Here is a 16,773-nt window from a genome sequence, read left to right as displayed (position 1 = left end):
AGAAAGATGGATAAACACTGGTTCTTAACTTCCTATTATTTAATTTTCACAATGCAAAATGTTTTTTTCCCTTCTTGGATCACTTCCCCCTTTTTCTGTTGCCAATGGGTATTACGGGCCCATGTAGTATGAAAGTTTGCTGGTTGCAAAGTGCTTTTGTTCTGTTTTATTGCTGATTACAACAAAACACACTATGTCTGATAAAATGCATGTGTATTTTAGAATTCTGAAGTTAAGAATGAGATGAGTTTCCCTTTTAAGAGTTTCAATCAAAAGAATGTGTTGCAAAGGGATGTGTGAATGGAACTTGTGGGTTCACATCAAACTTCTTGTAGAAAACATGCTTATTATGAGGTAAGTATAAGAAGATATGTTATGCTCCTTTACAATTGAGTATTAATATCCCCCGAAACAAAACTCTAATATATTGTGTCAATAGTCCACACCAAATACCTATGTATACATAAAAAAATAATATCTTTCAAAGTCAGATATTTCATTCAATATTGCCTGGCTTATATTTTGTCAAGGGGCACTACACCTGTAGATTTAGAATAAGGGTGTAGAAAATAGGTGTGTTTTTCTTTACTACATCTGTATTACTCTTTGGGTACCATAGTCAGGAGGGCATGTGGAGCCATCATACAATTGGATGGACCAATTCTTCCATGTAGGTAGTAATGGGAAACAGAATATCCAGCCCGTGATGTGAGCATCTACCTGATGTGTAGCTACCACTGGTTTGGTACTCTATGATATATTTTTTGCTCTCTGGTGCCCCTTCTGTGTTTAGTACAACCAGCAAGACCATGTCAGCTATAGGGATGAAGAGAATCGGGATGACATTTATACTTCTCCCAGAATATGGCAGAGATTAAATATATATTTGGCTTTACATGATATTAAATTGCTTTCCTGTAGAATTTTCCCATCACAGATCATAGCATTCTGCTAATGAAAAGTAGGGTTATCTCTGGAACAAAATGCTTTCTTATGCAGTCTTCATTAGTGTGACACAGCAAAAACAAACAAACAAAAAATCACATGACATTTTCATTCATGGAAATTACTTCAGGACATATAAATTAACATGGACTGGATTGCAGCCTTGTGATTTCCTCAGAGAATATGGGAGTTAAAGTAATCTTGTGTGTTCTATAACACAATTCAAGGGGACAATGTAAAAAAAATTTTATACATTAGGAGTTTCAACTAATTTGATCATATAAATTGGGGTGCATTTTTTTTACAGAAATATAATAGTTAAATTGATTATATGCTTCTTATGACTCTGGCTCTTCTAAGTATTTATAGGTTATATATGGTATATTTAGATATACAACTCTTATGAAACTGATCAAAAACCAAAGCAAGTGTTTTTGGTGTGGAAATTGACATACTTCTACTAAAATGCATATGTAAAAGCAAAGACTAGGAAACCCAGTCTTGAAGAACAAAGTTGGTTATATTAGACTGTTATCAAGCATTACTATAAGTCTATAGCAATTCAGATAGTTTTGTATCAGCATAAGAATAGATAAATATATATGCTTAGCCCATGAACACAGACAATAGTGTGGTGAAGTCTTGAGAGGGGTAAATGCAGAGAGGAGGGGATCAATGGGAAAAAATAACAAAACAAAACAAAAAAAAAACCAAAGGGGACATCTGTAATACTTTCAGCAATAAAGATAAAAATTTTAAAAAGAATAGTCAAATAGAGCAGTGCAACAGACTAGAAAGTCCAGAATTTGAATGGATCACCAAATTAAATATGAAAAACAAATCAATAACATTTCTAGAAGAAAAAAATAGGAATACATCTTCAAGACTTTGGGTATTCAATGATATTTTTAACAGAATACAAAAAGCATGACCTATAAACTTAATCTTTGATTAATTGTACACACTTAAAATTAAGAATTTTATTTCTCAAAATTCACCTTTGAGAAAGTAAAATAAAAACACAAAATAGTTGTGTACAGGATATATAAAGAATTCTTATGTATTTTTTAGAAAGATAGGTGAATCTTATCTTTATAAAGTCACAAAAATCTATGGAATGAATGAACAGAATATCTTAAGGATCTCTAGTGATGCCACTTTTTATTATTGGTTATTGATTTTTTTCATTTTTAATTGATTCTTCTTGTTGAAAATATATCAAGTCTATTTTTTAAAATATATTTTATTGATTTTTTTACAGAGAGGAAGAGAGAGGGACAGAGAGTTAGAAACATCGATGAGAGAGAAACATCGATCAGCTGCCTCTTGCACACCCCCCACTGGGAATGTGCCCGCAACCAAGGTACATGCCCTTGACCAGAATCGAACCTGGGACCCTTCAGTCCGCAGGCCGACACTTTATCCACTGAGCCAAACCGGTTTCGGCTCAAGTCTATTTTTTAACAGGATAAAAATGAAAGTTTTAATACATGCACATGGGGAATTCACAAAAGCATGAAAATTCAAAAGACAGTGAAGCAACATTGGGTATATGAGATACTTTTGGACAAAGAAAAATGAGGGAATGGAGTATTAGATTTCAGAAGGAGAATGGTAGTCGAGGAAAAATGATCATACATGGCAAATCTTATATTTTAAGGAATCAACTATTGCCTTTATGGTGATTCTGTATTATTCACTTGTTTTTTATTTGTTTTTAATTTCTGCTCTCATATTTGCTACTTCTTTTGAGTTCAATTTGCCATTCTTTTTTTATCAGTTCTGAGATGAGGCTGTCATCACTGACATCCACACTTTGCTGTCTAATACAGAGTATCCCTCAAAAATGTGTATACACTTGAACAGCTAATAGATAAATTTTGAAAATGAAGTGTATTTTAATAAACACTGCCTTTATAAGTATACATTTTGGGGCAATATATATAGATATATATTGAAGACTATGAATTACCCTTAAGCATTGCACCAACTAAATCCAAAACAGTTTGTGGCTCATCTTCAGTAATGTATATTTAAAATATTTCTAATTTTAAGTATCATTTTTCTTGCACTCATAGGTTACTTAATAGTCTATTTCTTAATTTCCCAATACTCAGAGATTTAAAAAAAAAAAATTCTACCTTAACGTCCCTGTTGTCAGATAAGTGTTTTATTTCCTTTGAAATCTCTGTACAAATATGCTTGGTTTCAGGTGTTCTATGGGATAATCAATAACTCTCACTCAACTGTAAAAAATACATTTTTATTTTAAATAAAACCTACGAGCCGAAACCGGTTTGGCTCAGTGGATAGAGCGTCGGCCTGCGGACTCAAGGGTCCCAGGTTCGATTCCGGTCAGGGGCATGTACCTTGGTTGCGGGCACATCCCCATTAGGGGGTATGCAGGAGGCAGCTGATCGATGTTTCTCTCTCATCGATGTTTCTGACTCTCTATCCCTCTCTCTTCCTCTCTGTAAAAAATCAATAAAATATTTTTAAATAATAATAATAAAAAAACCTAGGAATAAATTTAATCAATAATGTAAAATACCAGTGCTCAGGAAATTATAAGACTTTGAGGAAATAAATTGTAGATGATACAAATAAGTAGAAGCATATATCATGTTCACAGATAGGAAGAATTAACATCATTAAAATTTCCATACTATCCAAAGCAATCTATAGATTCAACGCAATTCTTAACAGGATATCATGGTGTATTTCACAGAACTAGAACTAATAATCCAACAATTTTTCTGGAACCACAAAAGACCCCAAATAGCCACAGCAGTTTTGATAAAGAAGAACATAGCAGACTACTTGATATTAAATTATACTATAAGGCCACAGCAATGAAGACTGCATGGCACTGGCATAAAAACAGACACATAGATCAATGGAACAGAACAGAGCCCAGAAATAAACCCACACCTTTATGGTCAATTGACAAAGGAGATAAAAATATACAATAGGCCCTAACTGGTTTGGCTCAGTGGATAGAGCGTCGCCCTGCGGACTGAAAGGTCCCAGGTTCGATTCCAGTCAAGGGCATGTACCTTGGTAGCGGGCACATCCCCAGTGGGGGGTGTGCAGGAGGCAGCTGATCGATGTTTCTCTCCCATCGATGTTTCTAACTCTCTATCCCTCTCCCTTCCTCTCTGTAAAAAATCAATAAAATATATTTAAAAAATATATACAATAGGATAAAGATAGTCTATTAATCTTATCTTTATGAAGTCACAAAATTGGACAGATACATGGACAAAAATGAAACTAGACTGATACCAAACTCAAGTTTGGCTGCCCGCCGCTTTGAAAGCCAACAAATGAGAGACAAATGCTGATGTAGGGAAAGACAGTTTATTTAAGAACCAGCAGCCTAAGAAGATGGTGGTCTCCCATCCTAAAGAGCATCTTAACATTTCAGTGCAGGCAGGGGTTTTTATTAAGAGGGAGACGGAAAGCAAAACAAGGAAATTGGGAGGGGAAGGGGTTTGAAAGTTTACTACGGGTAAGTCAGCAAAGTCTATTCCGATGATTACCTCAAAATTGGTCAAGCAGAGGTCTGGTTTTTATGGTTGAAAGTCAGCAAGTCTCCTGAACCCAGAATGTCCAGCTACTGCATCAGCTCCTTTGGAACTTAGTTCCTGAAACTCTTTCACAAATATGCTGTTTATCTACAGGTTGCATATTAGGTAACAATTCATCTTTTACAAAAGCACTATAACAGAAAAAATATTTAAAAAATAGAGGGGTGTGTTACAAGATCACCTTCTTACACCATACACAAGAATAAACAACATGGGTTAAACACTTAAATGTAAGACTTGAAACCATAAAAATCTGAGAAGACAACATAGGCAGGAAAATCTTGTACATTTCTCATAGCGATAGTTTTACTGATGCACTTCCATGGGCAAGGAAAAAATAAAAAATAAACAAATGGGACTACATCAAACTAAAAATCCTTTGCACAGCAAAGGAAGGAAACCATGAACAAAATGAAAAGATAACCCTTCAATGGGAGAAATATTCACCAATGACACACCTGATAAAGAGGTAATATACAAAGTTTATAAAGAACTCATATAACTCAACACCATAAAAACAAACAATTCAGGTTAAAAATGGGCAAATGAATCTAATGAACAAAATAAACAAACAAGCACAATTGGAAACTGGACTCATAGACACATAAAGCACACTGAGAGCTGTCAGAGGGGAGGTTGGGGGGTTGGGTGGAAAAGGTGAAGGGATTAAACAAATGATCCTGTTGAGGTCCAGGCACAGACAACAACAGTATGGTGATTAAAAGAGGGCAAGGGGGGTGGGGGAGGTAGGAGAGGGTAAAGGGGGAATAAATTGTGATGGAAAGAGACTTGACTTTGAATGGTGACCACACAATACAATATATAGGTGATGAGTTATAAAATTGTACACTTCAAACCTTAATAATTTTATTTACCAATGTCATCCCATTAAGTTCAGTAAAAATTTTTTAAAATGTGAAAAGGACCTGAAGAGACACTTCTCCAAAGAGGACATACAGATGGCCAATAGACATATTAAAAGATGTTCAATGTCACTAATCATCAGAGAAATGCACATTAAACCACAATGAGCCAGGCCAGTGTTTCTGAGTGGTTGATCATTGACCCATGCACCAAGAGGTCCTTGGTTCAATTACCAGTCAGGGCACATGCCTGAATTGCAGGCTCGATCCCCAGTAGAGGCCATACAGGAGGCAGTAGATTGATGTTGATGTTTCGTTCTCATCGATGTTTATCTCTCTCCCTCTCCCTTCCTCTTTCTCTAAAACAAATAAAAGCATAATTAAAAAGAAAACCACAATGAGATATTACCTTACACATGTCAGAATGGTTATCAACAGTAAATGTTGGTGAGGATGTGGATAAAAGGGAACCCTTGTGCATTGTTGGTGGGAATGCAGACTGGTGCAGCCACTGTGGAAAGCAGTGTGGAGGTTCCTCAAAAAATTCAAAATGGAACTGCCTTATGATCCAGCAATTTCACTTCTAGGAATATATCCAAAGAATCCTGAAACACTAATGCAAAATAATATATGCATCCCTATACTCATTTAAGTATTATTTTCAACTAGTGGCCTGGTGCATGAAATTTGTGCACATTAAAAAGGGATTAATTAGAGGAAATATTTTAATATTGCTATTTGCCCTTTCTCTATAACAGAAGTGTCAGAGATGAAAGAAAATTAGTAAAATGTATATGAGAATCTTCCTCCTGTCAGAGTCTGGGGCATGCCGCAGAACCCAGAGTCAAGTCCCTGCCCACCCACAGGACCTCAAAAACATTCAAGACCCAGACCCAGCTGGACCCACCCCCATTGGGTGAGATCCAGACCCAGCCAGCCCTACCCTTGCCAAGTCCCACCAGGTCGGGGGCACAGCCTCAGGGCCCCCGTCAAGCCCCACAGGGTGGGGGGCGCAGCCTCAGGTCCCCCAGCACACACTTGGTGGGGGGCGCAGCCTCAGGTGTCCCAACACACTCTCAGGTCCACCAGCCTGGTGCCAGGGTGGGGGGCACGGACTGAAGTCCCTTGGCCCAGCGCCAGGCCAGAGGGCATTGCCTGAGGTCACCTGTCAAGTCCTGCCAGGTGGGGGGGGCGCAGCCTGAGGTCCCCTGGCCCAGCATCAGGGCAGGGGACAGAGCCTGAGATCCCCTGGCCCAGCGCCAGGGCAGGGGGCACGGCCTGAGGTCCCCCAGCCTGGGCCAGGGCAGGGGGCATGTCTTGATACAGGGGGCCTCCCCGTATCATACCATTGTGGACTTCCATGGGTGAGGGCTGGGCTGCCTCTCTGGGGAACCCTCATAACATGACCTATGTCACCTTCCTAGGCCTTTAACTTCTTTCTTCACACAATTCTCTTCAAAGTTGTCTCGTGGATGGCCTCTCCGATGTTTCCCCTGTCAAGCCCCACCAGGCTGGGAGCACAGCCTGACGTCTCCTGGCCTGGCATCAGGGCAGGGGACGCAGCCTGCGGTCCCCTGTCAAGCCCCACCGGGTGGGGGCGCAGCCTCAGTTCCCCTCTCCTGGCCAAGCGCCACCCAGCCTCAGGTCCCTGCTGATTGCTCATTAAGGCTCCTTATGGGAACTGGGCCTCTGCTGTGAATGCAGCCATCTTGTGTTATGGAAACCCCTGCCTCCACTGTGGGCGCAGCCATCTTGTGTTACTGAAACCCCATCTCTGCTGTGGGTGCCGCCATCTTTGTGATGGTGTGATGGTCAATTTGCATATCCCCTCTTTATTAGATAGGATAGCCAAGATTTGGAAGCAACCCAAGATCCCATTAGTAAGTGAGTGGATAAAAAAAACTGTGGTACATTTACACAATGGAATACTATTTAGCTGTAAAAAGAAGGAAATCTTACCTTTTGCAATAGCAGGGATGGACCTGGAGAATATTATGTTAAGTAAAATAATCCAGTCAGAGAAAGACAAATACCATATGATTCCCTTATATGTGGAATCTAATGAACAAAATAAATTAACAAACAAAATAGAAAAAGACTAATAGTTACAGAGAATGAGAAGACTAACCCCTATTTTGTAAAACTACTGTTTAAAATTCTGATTTAGCCGAAACTGGTTTGGCTCAGTGGATAGAGCGTTGGTCTGCGGACTGAAGGGTCCCCAGTTTGATTCCGGTCAAGGGCATGTACATTGGTTGCGGGCACATTCCTGGTAGGGGGTGTGCAGGAGGCAGCTATGTTTCTCTCTCATAGATGTTTCTAGCTCTCTTTCCCTCTCCCTTCCTCTCTGTAAGAAAAAAAAAATCAATAAAATATATTTTTAAAATTCTGATTTATTATAGAATTGTACACTTAAAACCTGCATAATTTTATTAACCAATATCACCACAATAGATTCAATAAAAAAAATTTAAAAAGGGAAACCCAGTGGATGAAATACATAGGAGTTAGTGCAACAATATATCCTAAATTTATTTACAAAGTACTGCCTTCTGATTAGGGCCCACTTCTTCTCCTTGCCTTACATATACTGCTAACCACACCAAAATGATAAGCTATGTAAAAGTAATAGAATGGAAACATGAACACGGAGTATTATTTACATTAACAAGAGTTATATTCCACTAGCTTCATCAGCTTAATTTTATTAATGCAGGAATCTCTTGCCTAAGAAGATAAAAGTTGCAAATAACTTTATTGTTAACTTCAGAACTACCTGAAAGACCTATAAACTCATGCATAAAAAGTGCCAAATGACATTTTAAACCCTATGATTCTTTGTACCATTTGTGGTAAAAATTTTTGCCTTGCTGTGTCACCCAAACTTAAATCAAGATATCACCGTTCTTACCTAATGCTAATTATACCCTGCCCCCACATTGAAAGAGCTCCTTTACACCATAGTTCAAAATGTGAATAAATAGCTCTCCTTTCCTGCCACCTCAGAGACTCTACTAAGCCTCTGTTGGGGTAGTGCGTTTCCTGACAGTGTTAGGCATTAAGGACAGCTTTGCTTATCAGATTGTTCAGTTAATACTAGGGAAGTATAATATGAGCATAGTCACCCTTGTTGCACACCACGGGATAGTGGGCTGAGTCTAGATGCTACAACCATTATTTAAGGGTATTTCTGAGCAATGCATTGACTCAATGACCACAGGTATATTAAGAGGGGTCAGTTACCAATCCAGAGACTTAATTGTGCAGCAAGAAAAGCAAAAAATGAAGAAAACGGGTGAGTATGGATAATCTATGGAAGTAAATGATGTCCATGTATGCATGATGTAAAACCAAGAAGCAGAGAAGGAAGGGATTAATCAGAGCATGGGTAAAAATAGGTATTAAAACACTATAAATTTCTGTCACATCCATCTTTTTCAGAAACATTCTCTACCTGGGCTGTCTGTCCAAAAAACTTTCTGAAATCATAAGAAAGCAAGGGTGAAAGTTAAACACACACACACACACACACACACACAAACACACACACACAAAAAAAACCACACACACACAAAAAAAACCCAGCATTCATCAAGCAACTTTTCTCATTCTAAGGCAACTTGGTCTTGGCAACAGTGATGGCAAAATCACAAGCATGCCCATTGTGGGTTTTTGCCCATTGCCGCGCATGCGCACTTCAGCCCATGTGCCTTGCATCAGCCCTTATCCTTTGCTGCACATGCGCCTTGCTGTCTGAGTTTTGGGAGGAGAGCTGGGCGAGAAGCGGCTGTGTTCCTTCCATCTCCATTCTTTTCCGCTACTTGAGACTCAACTGGTAGGTCCAGGACTTTAACTATGGGAGACTGAGAGGAGAAGGCCTGCGGGTTTCGGTGGGGGCAGGGCTGCGGGTCCTGTGGCCTCCTAGGGGGAAGGTCCTCGAGGTCAGCGCCTTTGTCCTCTCGGGCATCATGGCCGCCATGGTCCTTGAAGTCCTAGTGTGACCTGGACTAGGAGGGTGCGGGGCCGACCAGGGCAGGGGTCCGATAAAGGGTTTGGGGGACATTGTTTCGGGTGTCTGGGTCCCGGAGGCACCTGGAACGGCCCACAGAACACAGAATCCACAGTCCTCCTTGGGGCCCTGGGAAGGGGGGGGGGGCGGGCCGGCAAAGGAAGGGCCTAGAAACGGGAATGCTGAGGGCCTGCCCCGCCGAGGCCCTGGAACTGCGTCCCCTCCCTCCCGAGGTGTGTAGCGCCCCAAGCAGAGTCCCGAGGGAGAAACGGGCCCCGCCCTCGGTATGGCGTCTGGTCACCTGTGCCTCCTGGTAACGCCAAGCAGCACAGGCACATGGAGAGCCCGGAGCCTTCCCCTGCGATCCGGCTGAGCTTACCTGACGGGAAATGGGCCTAATCACTGGAGCGGGGCCACAGCGGTGGGCACTCAAGTGTGGTTTCAAGCAGTATTTTCCCCAATGTCTTCCTCAACGGGAAGGCAGCTGTGACAGCAGACGTCGTCTCTTCTGTGCTCTTACTTTTAAAGTACTTTCAAAACTGAAAAAAGAAACAATTTAGCCATGAAAGTGGTATAGCTATACTTTTTTTTGCATTTTAATTTCTTTATTGATTAAGGTATTACATATTTGTCCTCATTCCCCCATTACCTTTGTAGAGAGCAGCCCAGGTGTCAGCAGGAGCGGGTCTAGATATGTAAATCCAGTAATGCTGGGGCCTAGTTAAGAAAGCAAATAAGCTCCTTTGATCCTAAGTTTTGGTGTTACTTCCTGGATTTTTGGGATATAAGATAAACCTGCTGGGTGGCTCAGGGTCCTCGTCATGCTGCCTCTCCATGAGAGAGGAAAGATGGCGTCCCACCCAGCCCCAGCTTCATGAATCTATTTTTGCGTCTTGTTTTCTTTATTTCTATTATTTCTCAATCCCTGGCCGCCTCCACTTAGAACCGGTTCGTTCATCTCTCTTTCTGCGCGGGACGCGGAAAAGGGAGATCTCCGCCATGTTTGGCCCCCTCCGCATCAGGCCCCCGCAACCTTCCCAACCCCCCCCCCCCACTCATGCCCTCACCCCTGTGTTGTCTGTGTCCACTGGTTAGCCTTATATGCATACATACAAGTCCTTTGGTTGATCTCTCCCCCTTACCCCCACCCTCCCTTACCTTCCCTCTGAGGTTTGACAATCTGATCTATGCTTCCCTGTCTCTGGATCTGTTTTTGTTCATCAGTTTATGTTGTTCATTATTTCCCATAGATGAGTGAGATCATGTGATATTTATCTTTCGCTGACTGACTCATTTCACTTAGCATAATGCTCTCCAGTTCCATCTACGTTGTTGCAAATGTTAGGAATTCCTTCTTTTTTACAGCAGCATAGGCTGCACCAGTCTGCATTCTCACCAGCAGTGCAAGAGGGTTCCTTTTTCTCTGCATCCTCACCAACACTTGTCGTTTGTTGATTTGTTGATGACAGCCATTCTGACAGGTGTGAGATGGTACCGCATTGCCGTCTTGATTTGCATCTCTCAGATAATTAGTGACTTTGATAAGGTGACCAGACGTCCAGCTTTTGGCGGGACATTCCCGATTTTTAACAATTTGTCCCATCCCGCGGCGTTTTAAAAAAGTCCCGATTTTTGGAAAGAATGTACGACAAGCTAGGGAACGGCGGGAGAACGGGAAGGGAATATAAGGTGTTCGGCGGCCATATGGCTATTTAGCCAGGATATGAGTTTTATGTTATTTTTGTTAATTTTCTCATGTTAAACTTTAATAATAACAAATAATTGTTGAGAACTGATTATCGAGAACTGATTATCAAAGTTCGCATTGTTGATCAGTTGTTAGAATTCGACCACCATTGTTTGGACTTAATGAATAATGGCATTTTTTGGGATTGGCAACGATGAAAACATTTTGTAACTGTCTCTCAGACGATACACATCGTACTGCGTGCTAGTAAGCTAGTTAAACAAGTGATGTCATTACAAATCAGCTATTCAGATAATTTAGGTAAGTAATTTATTTATTTATTTCATAAATACATAAATTTTCTTGAATTTAGCAGACAGTACTCGTATTATTTATATTTTATAGTGGCGGCAAAAAGTCTAGCGCTGGCCTTGAAAGTGACACTTACGACTTATGTTACGGCAAATTCATGACCTTTTAAACAACGACAACAATCTACTAAAAAAAATTCACTCAAATGAGAAATATGCCAAAGAATAAAATAATACTATACATAATTTTTTACTTATATTTGTCAATTGTACATGTGTTGAAATTTTAAAAAAATATGTTACAATACTGTTTTTGCGTTCTATGAAAATTTTTGTTGCTCCATATAGACCAAATTTTTAATCAAGAACTCCCCCCCCTCCCCCCAGTCAATGGTGTCCCGCTTTACCAATGTTAAAATCTGGTCACCTTTGACTTTGAGCATGTTTTCATATGTTTCTTGGTCTTCTGTCTTCTTTCAAAAAGTCTCTATTTAGGTCCGTTGCCCATTTTTTGATTGGATTGTGTATCTTCCTTTTGTTAAGTTGTATGAGTTCCCTGTAAATGGAGATTAAACCCTTATCGGTGATAACATTGGCAAATATGTTCTCCCATGCAGTGGGCTTTCTTGTTGTTTTGTTGATGGTTTCCTTTGCTGTTCAAAAGCTTTTTATTTTGATATAGTCGCATTTGTTTACTTTCTCTTTAGTTTCCATTGTCCTAGGAGCTGTATCAGTGAAGAAGTTCCTTCAGTATATGTCTGAGATTGTGCTGCCTGTGGATTCCTCTAGTATTTTTATAGTTTCCTGTATTATGTTTAAGTCCTTTATCCATTTTGAGTTTATTTTTGTGTATGGTGTAAGTTGGTGGTCTACTTTCATTTTTTTTTTCATGTATCTCTCCAATTTTCCCAACACCATTTATTGAAGAGACCTTCTTGACTCCATTGTATGGTGATGCCTCCTTTGTCAAATATTAATTGGGCATAGTGGTTTGGGTCGATTTCTGGGTTCCCTATTCTATTTCATTTATCTATATGTCTGTTCTTGTGCCAGTACCAGGCTGTTTTGAGAACAGAGGCTTTGTAATACAGCTTGATATCTGGTATTGAGACCCCACCTACTTTGTTCTTTCTCAGGATTGGTGCAGCTATTCGGGGTCTTTTTTTATTCCAGATGAATTTTTGGAGAGTTCGTTCTGGGTCTGTGAAATATGCCGTTGGTATTTTAATGGGGAGTGCATTGAATCTATAGATTGCTTTGGGTAGTATGGACATTTTGATGGTATAGTTATACTTTTAAGTACATTTTCCAAATCAAAATGTTCTACTTTCAGTGTGAAATATGAGTCAGCATGTAACATCAAGATCCTTATGGAAAATAATACTAGGAGAAGATGAAGAGTCTCCGCAGCCAGTTGAACCCATGGCTGTGAGTCCTCCAGTATTTGATGTTGTCTATTACCAGAAATTTATTTTTCTGAAAGTTTTGTTTAAAGAATATAAAGTGGGAAAAGCTTCCGTTCTGGTAAGGAGATGGAAGTATTGATACAGGAGGATTCATTAGGAAGGAGGCTTCCATTCTGCAGTTGCCACTGGAAATATCCCCTATGACTCCTTTCTCCTGCTTTTTAACATAGACTGCCCACATGGATTTCAGCAGAATTTGAAAGAGCTTCCAAAACTCTTCTGGGCAGCTCCTCTTGGAGGAGGCAAGCCGAGAGAAGAAAAACATCATTAATAAATATATCATGCGCTGGCCGATGTTGCTCATTGTATAAAGCAGGCGTCTTCAAACTACGGCCCGCGGGCCACATGCGGGTGTTTTTGCCGTTTTGTTTTTTTTACTTCAAAATAAGATGTGCAGTGTGCATAGGAATTTGTTCCTAGTTTTTTTAAAACTGTAGTCTGGCTCTCCGATGGTCTGAGGGACAGTGAACTGGCCCCCTGTTTAAAAAGTTTGAGGACCCCTGGTATAAAGCATTGGCTCATGCAGAAGTATCAGAGGTTCGATTCCAGGCCAAGGGCACATACCTGGGTTGCAGTTTCCATAGTCAGGGCACATGCAGGAGGCAAACTATCGATGTGACTCGCTCACATATATGATTCCTGTCTGTTCCTCGGATTAACAACAACAAAAATAAATATATCATGTTTATAAATGTCTTTATTCTTATCCTATCTAATAATAGAGTAATATGCAAATTGACCATACTTCCGTGACAAAATGGCGGCCCCCATAGCCACAAGATGGTGGCACCCAGTCCCCTCAGCTCTGCTGCTGGAGTGTCCGGCCTGTCCGCAGGAGCAGCGAGGCTGATCCGCCTCCAGAGGTGTTTTTGATCTGGAGGAGTTTTTGATCTGCCCCCTGACACGGCAGTCAGAGCCTGGACAGCAGGGCATGGAGGCTTCCTTAGCATGGCAGCGAGGAAGCCCCAGGCCCTGCAAACAGAGCCAGGACAGAAGGGCATGGAGGCTTCCGCAGCAGCAGGGTAGCCCCAGGCCCAGCAAACAGAGCCCAGTCAGCAGGGCTTGGAGGCTTCTGCGGCAGCAGGGAAGCCCCAGGCCCAGCAAACAGAGCCTGGACAGCTGGGCATGGAGGCTTCCTTAGCGCGGTGGCGATGGGAACACCCCCAGGCCTGGCAGTCAGAGCCCAGACAGCAGGGCACGGAGGCTTCATTTGCAGGGTGATGGCGGGGAAGCCGCAGGCCTGGAAGACAGAGCCCAGACAGCAGGGCATGGAGGCTTCGTTTGCAGGGTGATGGCGGGGGAAGCCCCAGGCCTGGCAGACAGAGCCCAGACAGCAGGGCATGGAGGCTTCTGTGGCAACAGGAAAGCCCCAGGCCTGGCAGACAGAGCCCAGACAGCAGGGCATGGAGGCTTCTGCAGCAGTGGGGAAGCCCCAGGCCCAGCAAACAGAGTTCAGACAGCAGGGCATGGGGGCTTCCTTAGCAAGGTGGTGGCGGGAAAACCCCCAGGCCCCACAGACAGAGCCAGGACAACAGGGCATTGGGGCTTCCTTAGTGTGTCGGTGTCCTCAAAGCCCCCAGGCCTGGCAGACAGAGCACACTGCAAGGCATTGGGGCTTCCTTCGCATGGCGCATGGCGGAGGCAGGCAGAGAGCGGAGAGCAGGGCATGGAGGCTTCATCTCCAGGGCTGCAGTGAAACCTCCAGGCCCACAGAGAGCAGAGAACCACAGGGAGTGGGCCTAAGCCATCAGTAGGACATCCCCTGAGAGCTCCTGGATTATAGAGGGTGCAGGTTGGGCTGAGGGACCCCAGTGCACGAATTTCGTGCATCGGGCCTCTAGTTCATTATATATATGTATTACTTATATTTATATCATTGGCATGTATTAACAACAAAACCTTTCATTTTCACACACACACACACACACACACACACACACACACACACACACAACCTAGAACCAGCAGCCCAGTGATGAACAACCTCAAAAAGAGGAGCCACCCACTGAGAGTCAGGATGTTACACCTGATGAAGAGAAAGCAGATGCAGGAGCACCTGAGGTTCAAGGGGAAGGGGAAGGGAAGAAGACTGCCTGTGGGGGGCAGGGGTCTCTCTGTCTATCATGTATTGTGCATACCATAGCTGTTGGAAAGTAAGTATAAAAAAGCAACGCAAACATGTCCTAGAAGTTGACTGAAAATGTGAAGATTGTATCATTCACAGCTGCTCGCACTCCTTCACTATGAACTTTCCCTTTTTCTTCAAGGTTTGTGTAGTGTTCTTGAAAGTACAATCCTTGCTAAACCAGAGCAAACTGTATAGTTTTTTAACTACAAAAATGTGCATTGGTTTTCTATTTTAATTGGTTCTTCTTAGAACATTTTGAGTGGCCTTCTCAGTTATTGCTTCACAAGTGTAAGCAATGTTTATCAGCATGGGCAGAGGACCAAGTCAGCCCATCATAGAACACCTGAAACCAAGCCTATTTGTATAAAATGGTAGCCCCATTTTATAACTGAGAAAACTGAGGCTGGGAACTTGACTCACTGAGACATAAGTTATACTTTATTCCAAGGTTTGTGGTCTTGCTACCACCTATGTTTGTGTCTGAAATAATCAATGGTATTGTATAAAATGCTAAATACTCAAGCGTGTCTGAACTGTAAGGTAGCTCAGTACTGACCCAGGAAGAGATGCAGTTCAGTGGAGCAGGTTAGAGCCTCAGAAAGGAGTGCACTGGAATATGGCCACTCTTTCCTTTGATTGAGAATACTGGCATACAGGTCATTATATGTGTGTGATTTTTAAGTGACTTTAAGAGATGTTTCCTAACTTATCAAGATTAGGAAAATGAGAAGTATCTTCTAATTTTTATGAAACAGAAATTACTTCTTTTAACTATGTTCAACAAACACTGGTAGTTAATTATTTACATAATTCAGGCTACAGATTATTTTAGCTATTCAACGTTAAGAGTTTTCCATGACAGCCCTAACCGGTTTGGCTCAGTGGATAGAGCGTTGGCCTGCGGACTGAAGGCTCCCAGTCCGCAGGCCAAGGGCATGTACCTTGGTTGCGGGCACATCCCCAGTGGGGGGTGTGCAGGAGGCAGCTGATCGATGTTTCTCTCTCATCGATGTTTCTAACTCTCTATCCCTCTCCCTTTCTCTCTGTAAAAAAAATCAATAAAATATATATATTTTTAAAAAGTTTTCCAAGACAAACCTGACAATAAAGTCCATCAATTTATTACCATCCTACTTCCTGTATTCTCATTGTAAGATGGAAATTTTGCTGTTTATCACTAAAAATTTGATGTTACTTTTGCTACTTTCTACTGAATGACACTCATGTATGCAAAGTTACATATAGGGCCTTTGCACCTAAATATAACTAATTATTTTAACATAATAAGTTTCTGGTTGTTCCAAGATTTGTCCTAGAATCATAAATGCAGGCACTCCTTCAGAAAATTTTCTTTTTCTTTTTGTTGTGTGTGTGTGTTTTATTATTATTATTATTATTATTATTATTATTATTATTATTATTATTTAGATAGGAAGGGAGAGGGAAAGAGAGATAGAAACATCAATGATGAGAGAGAATCATCAATTGACTGCCTCCTGAACTACCTGAGTGCACAGCCATGTGCCCTTGACCGAAATCCAACCTGGGACCACTCAGTTTGCAGGCCGACAAACTACCCACTGAACAAACCAGCCAGGTCTTATTTTTGTTTTTAATTTTTTTGTTTTATTTTCAATTATACTATATTAGAGGCCCGTTGCAGGAAGATTCCTGCAAGAACAGGGCTTCCAGCGGGCTTCCCTCCTGCCACCGCCACCTCTCCCACCACCCTGTGCTTTCCCTGCCGCCTCTGCCCCCCACCCCCACCCCACGC

At 41.6% G+C, this 16,773-nt stretch overlaps 1 protein-coding gene across 1 annotated transcript in view; it reads left to right on the top strand.

Moving 5' to 3' along the window:
• The first annotated feature begins 12,827 nt into the window (after positions 1 to 12,827).
• The window catches only part of LOC129149994 (P antigen family member 3-like), a 29,585-nt gene continuing 25,639 nt past the window's right edge, over positions 12,828 to 16,773 (top strand). The window contains exons 1-2 of the mRNA XM_054719996.1: positions 12,828 to 12,833; positions 14,840 to 14,932. Coding sequence (XP_054575971.1) covers positions 12,828 to 12,833; positions 14,840 to 14,932 — 99 coding nt within the window. The remainder of the gene's footprint in view (positions 12,834 to 14,839; positions 14,933 to 16,773) is intronic.

Source organism: Eptesicus fuscus, chromosome 1 (genome assembly GCF_027574615.1).
Source record: "Eptesicus fuscus isolate TK198812 chromosome 1, DD_ASM_mEF_20220401, whole genome shotgun sequence".
Classification (NCBI taxonomy): Eukaryota; Metazoa; Chordata; class Mammalia; order Chiroptera; family Vespertilionidae; genus Eptesicus; species Eptesicus fuscus.
The sequence above is the reverse complement of the archived record's forward strand: the minus strand, read 5'-3'. Positions and strand labels throughout refer to the sequence as shown.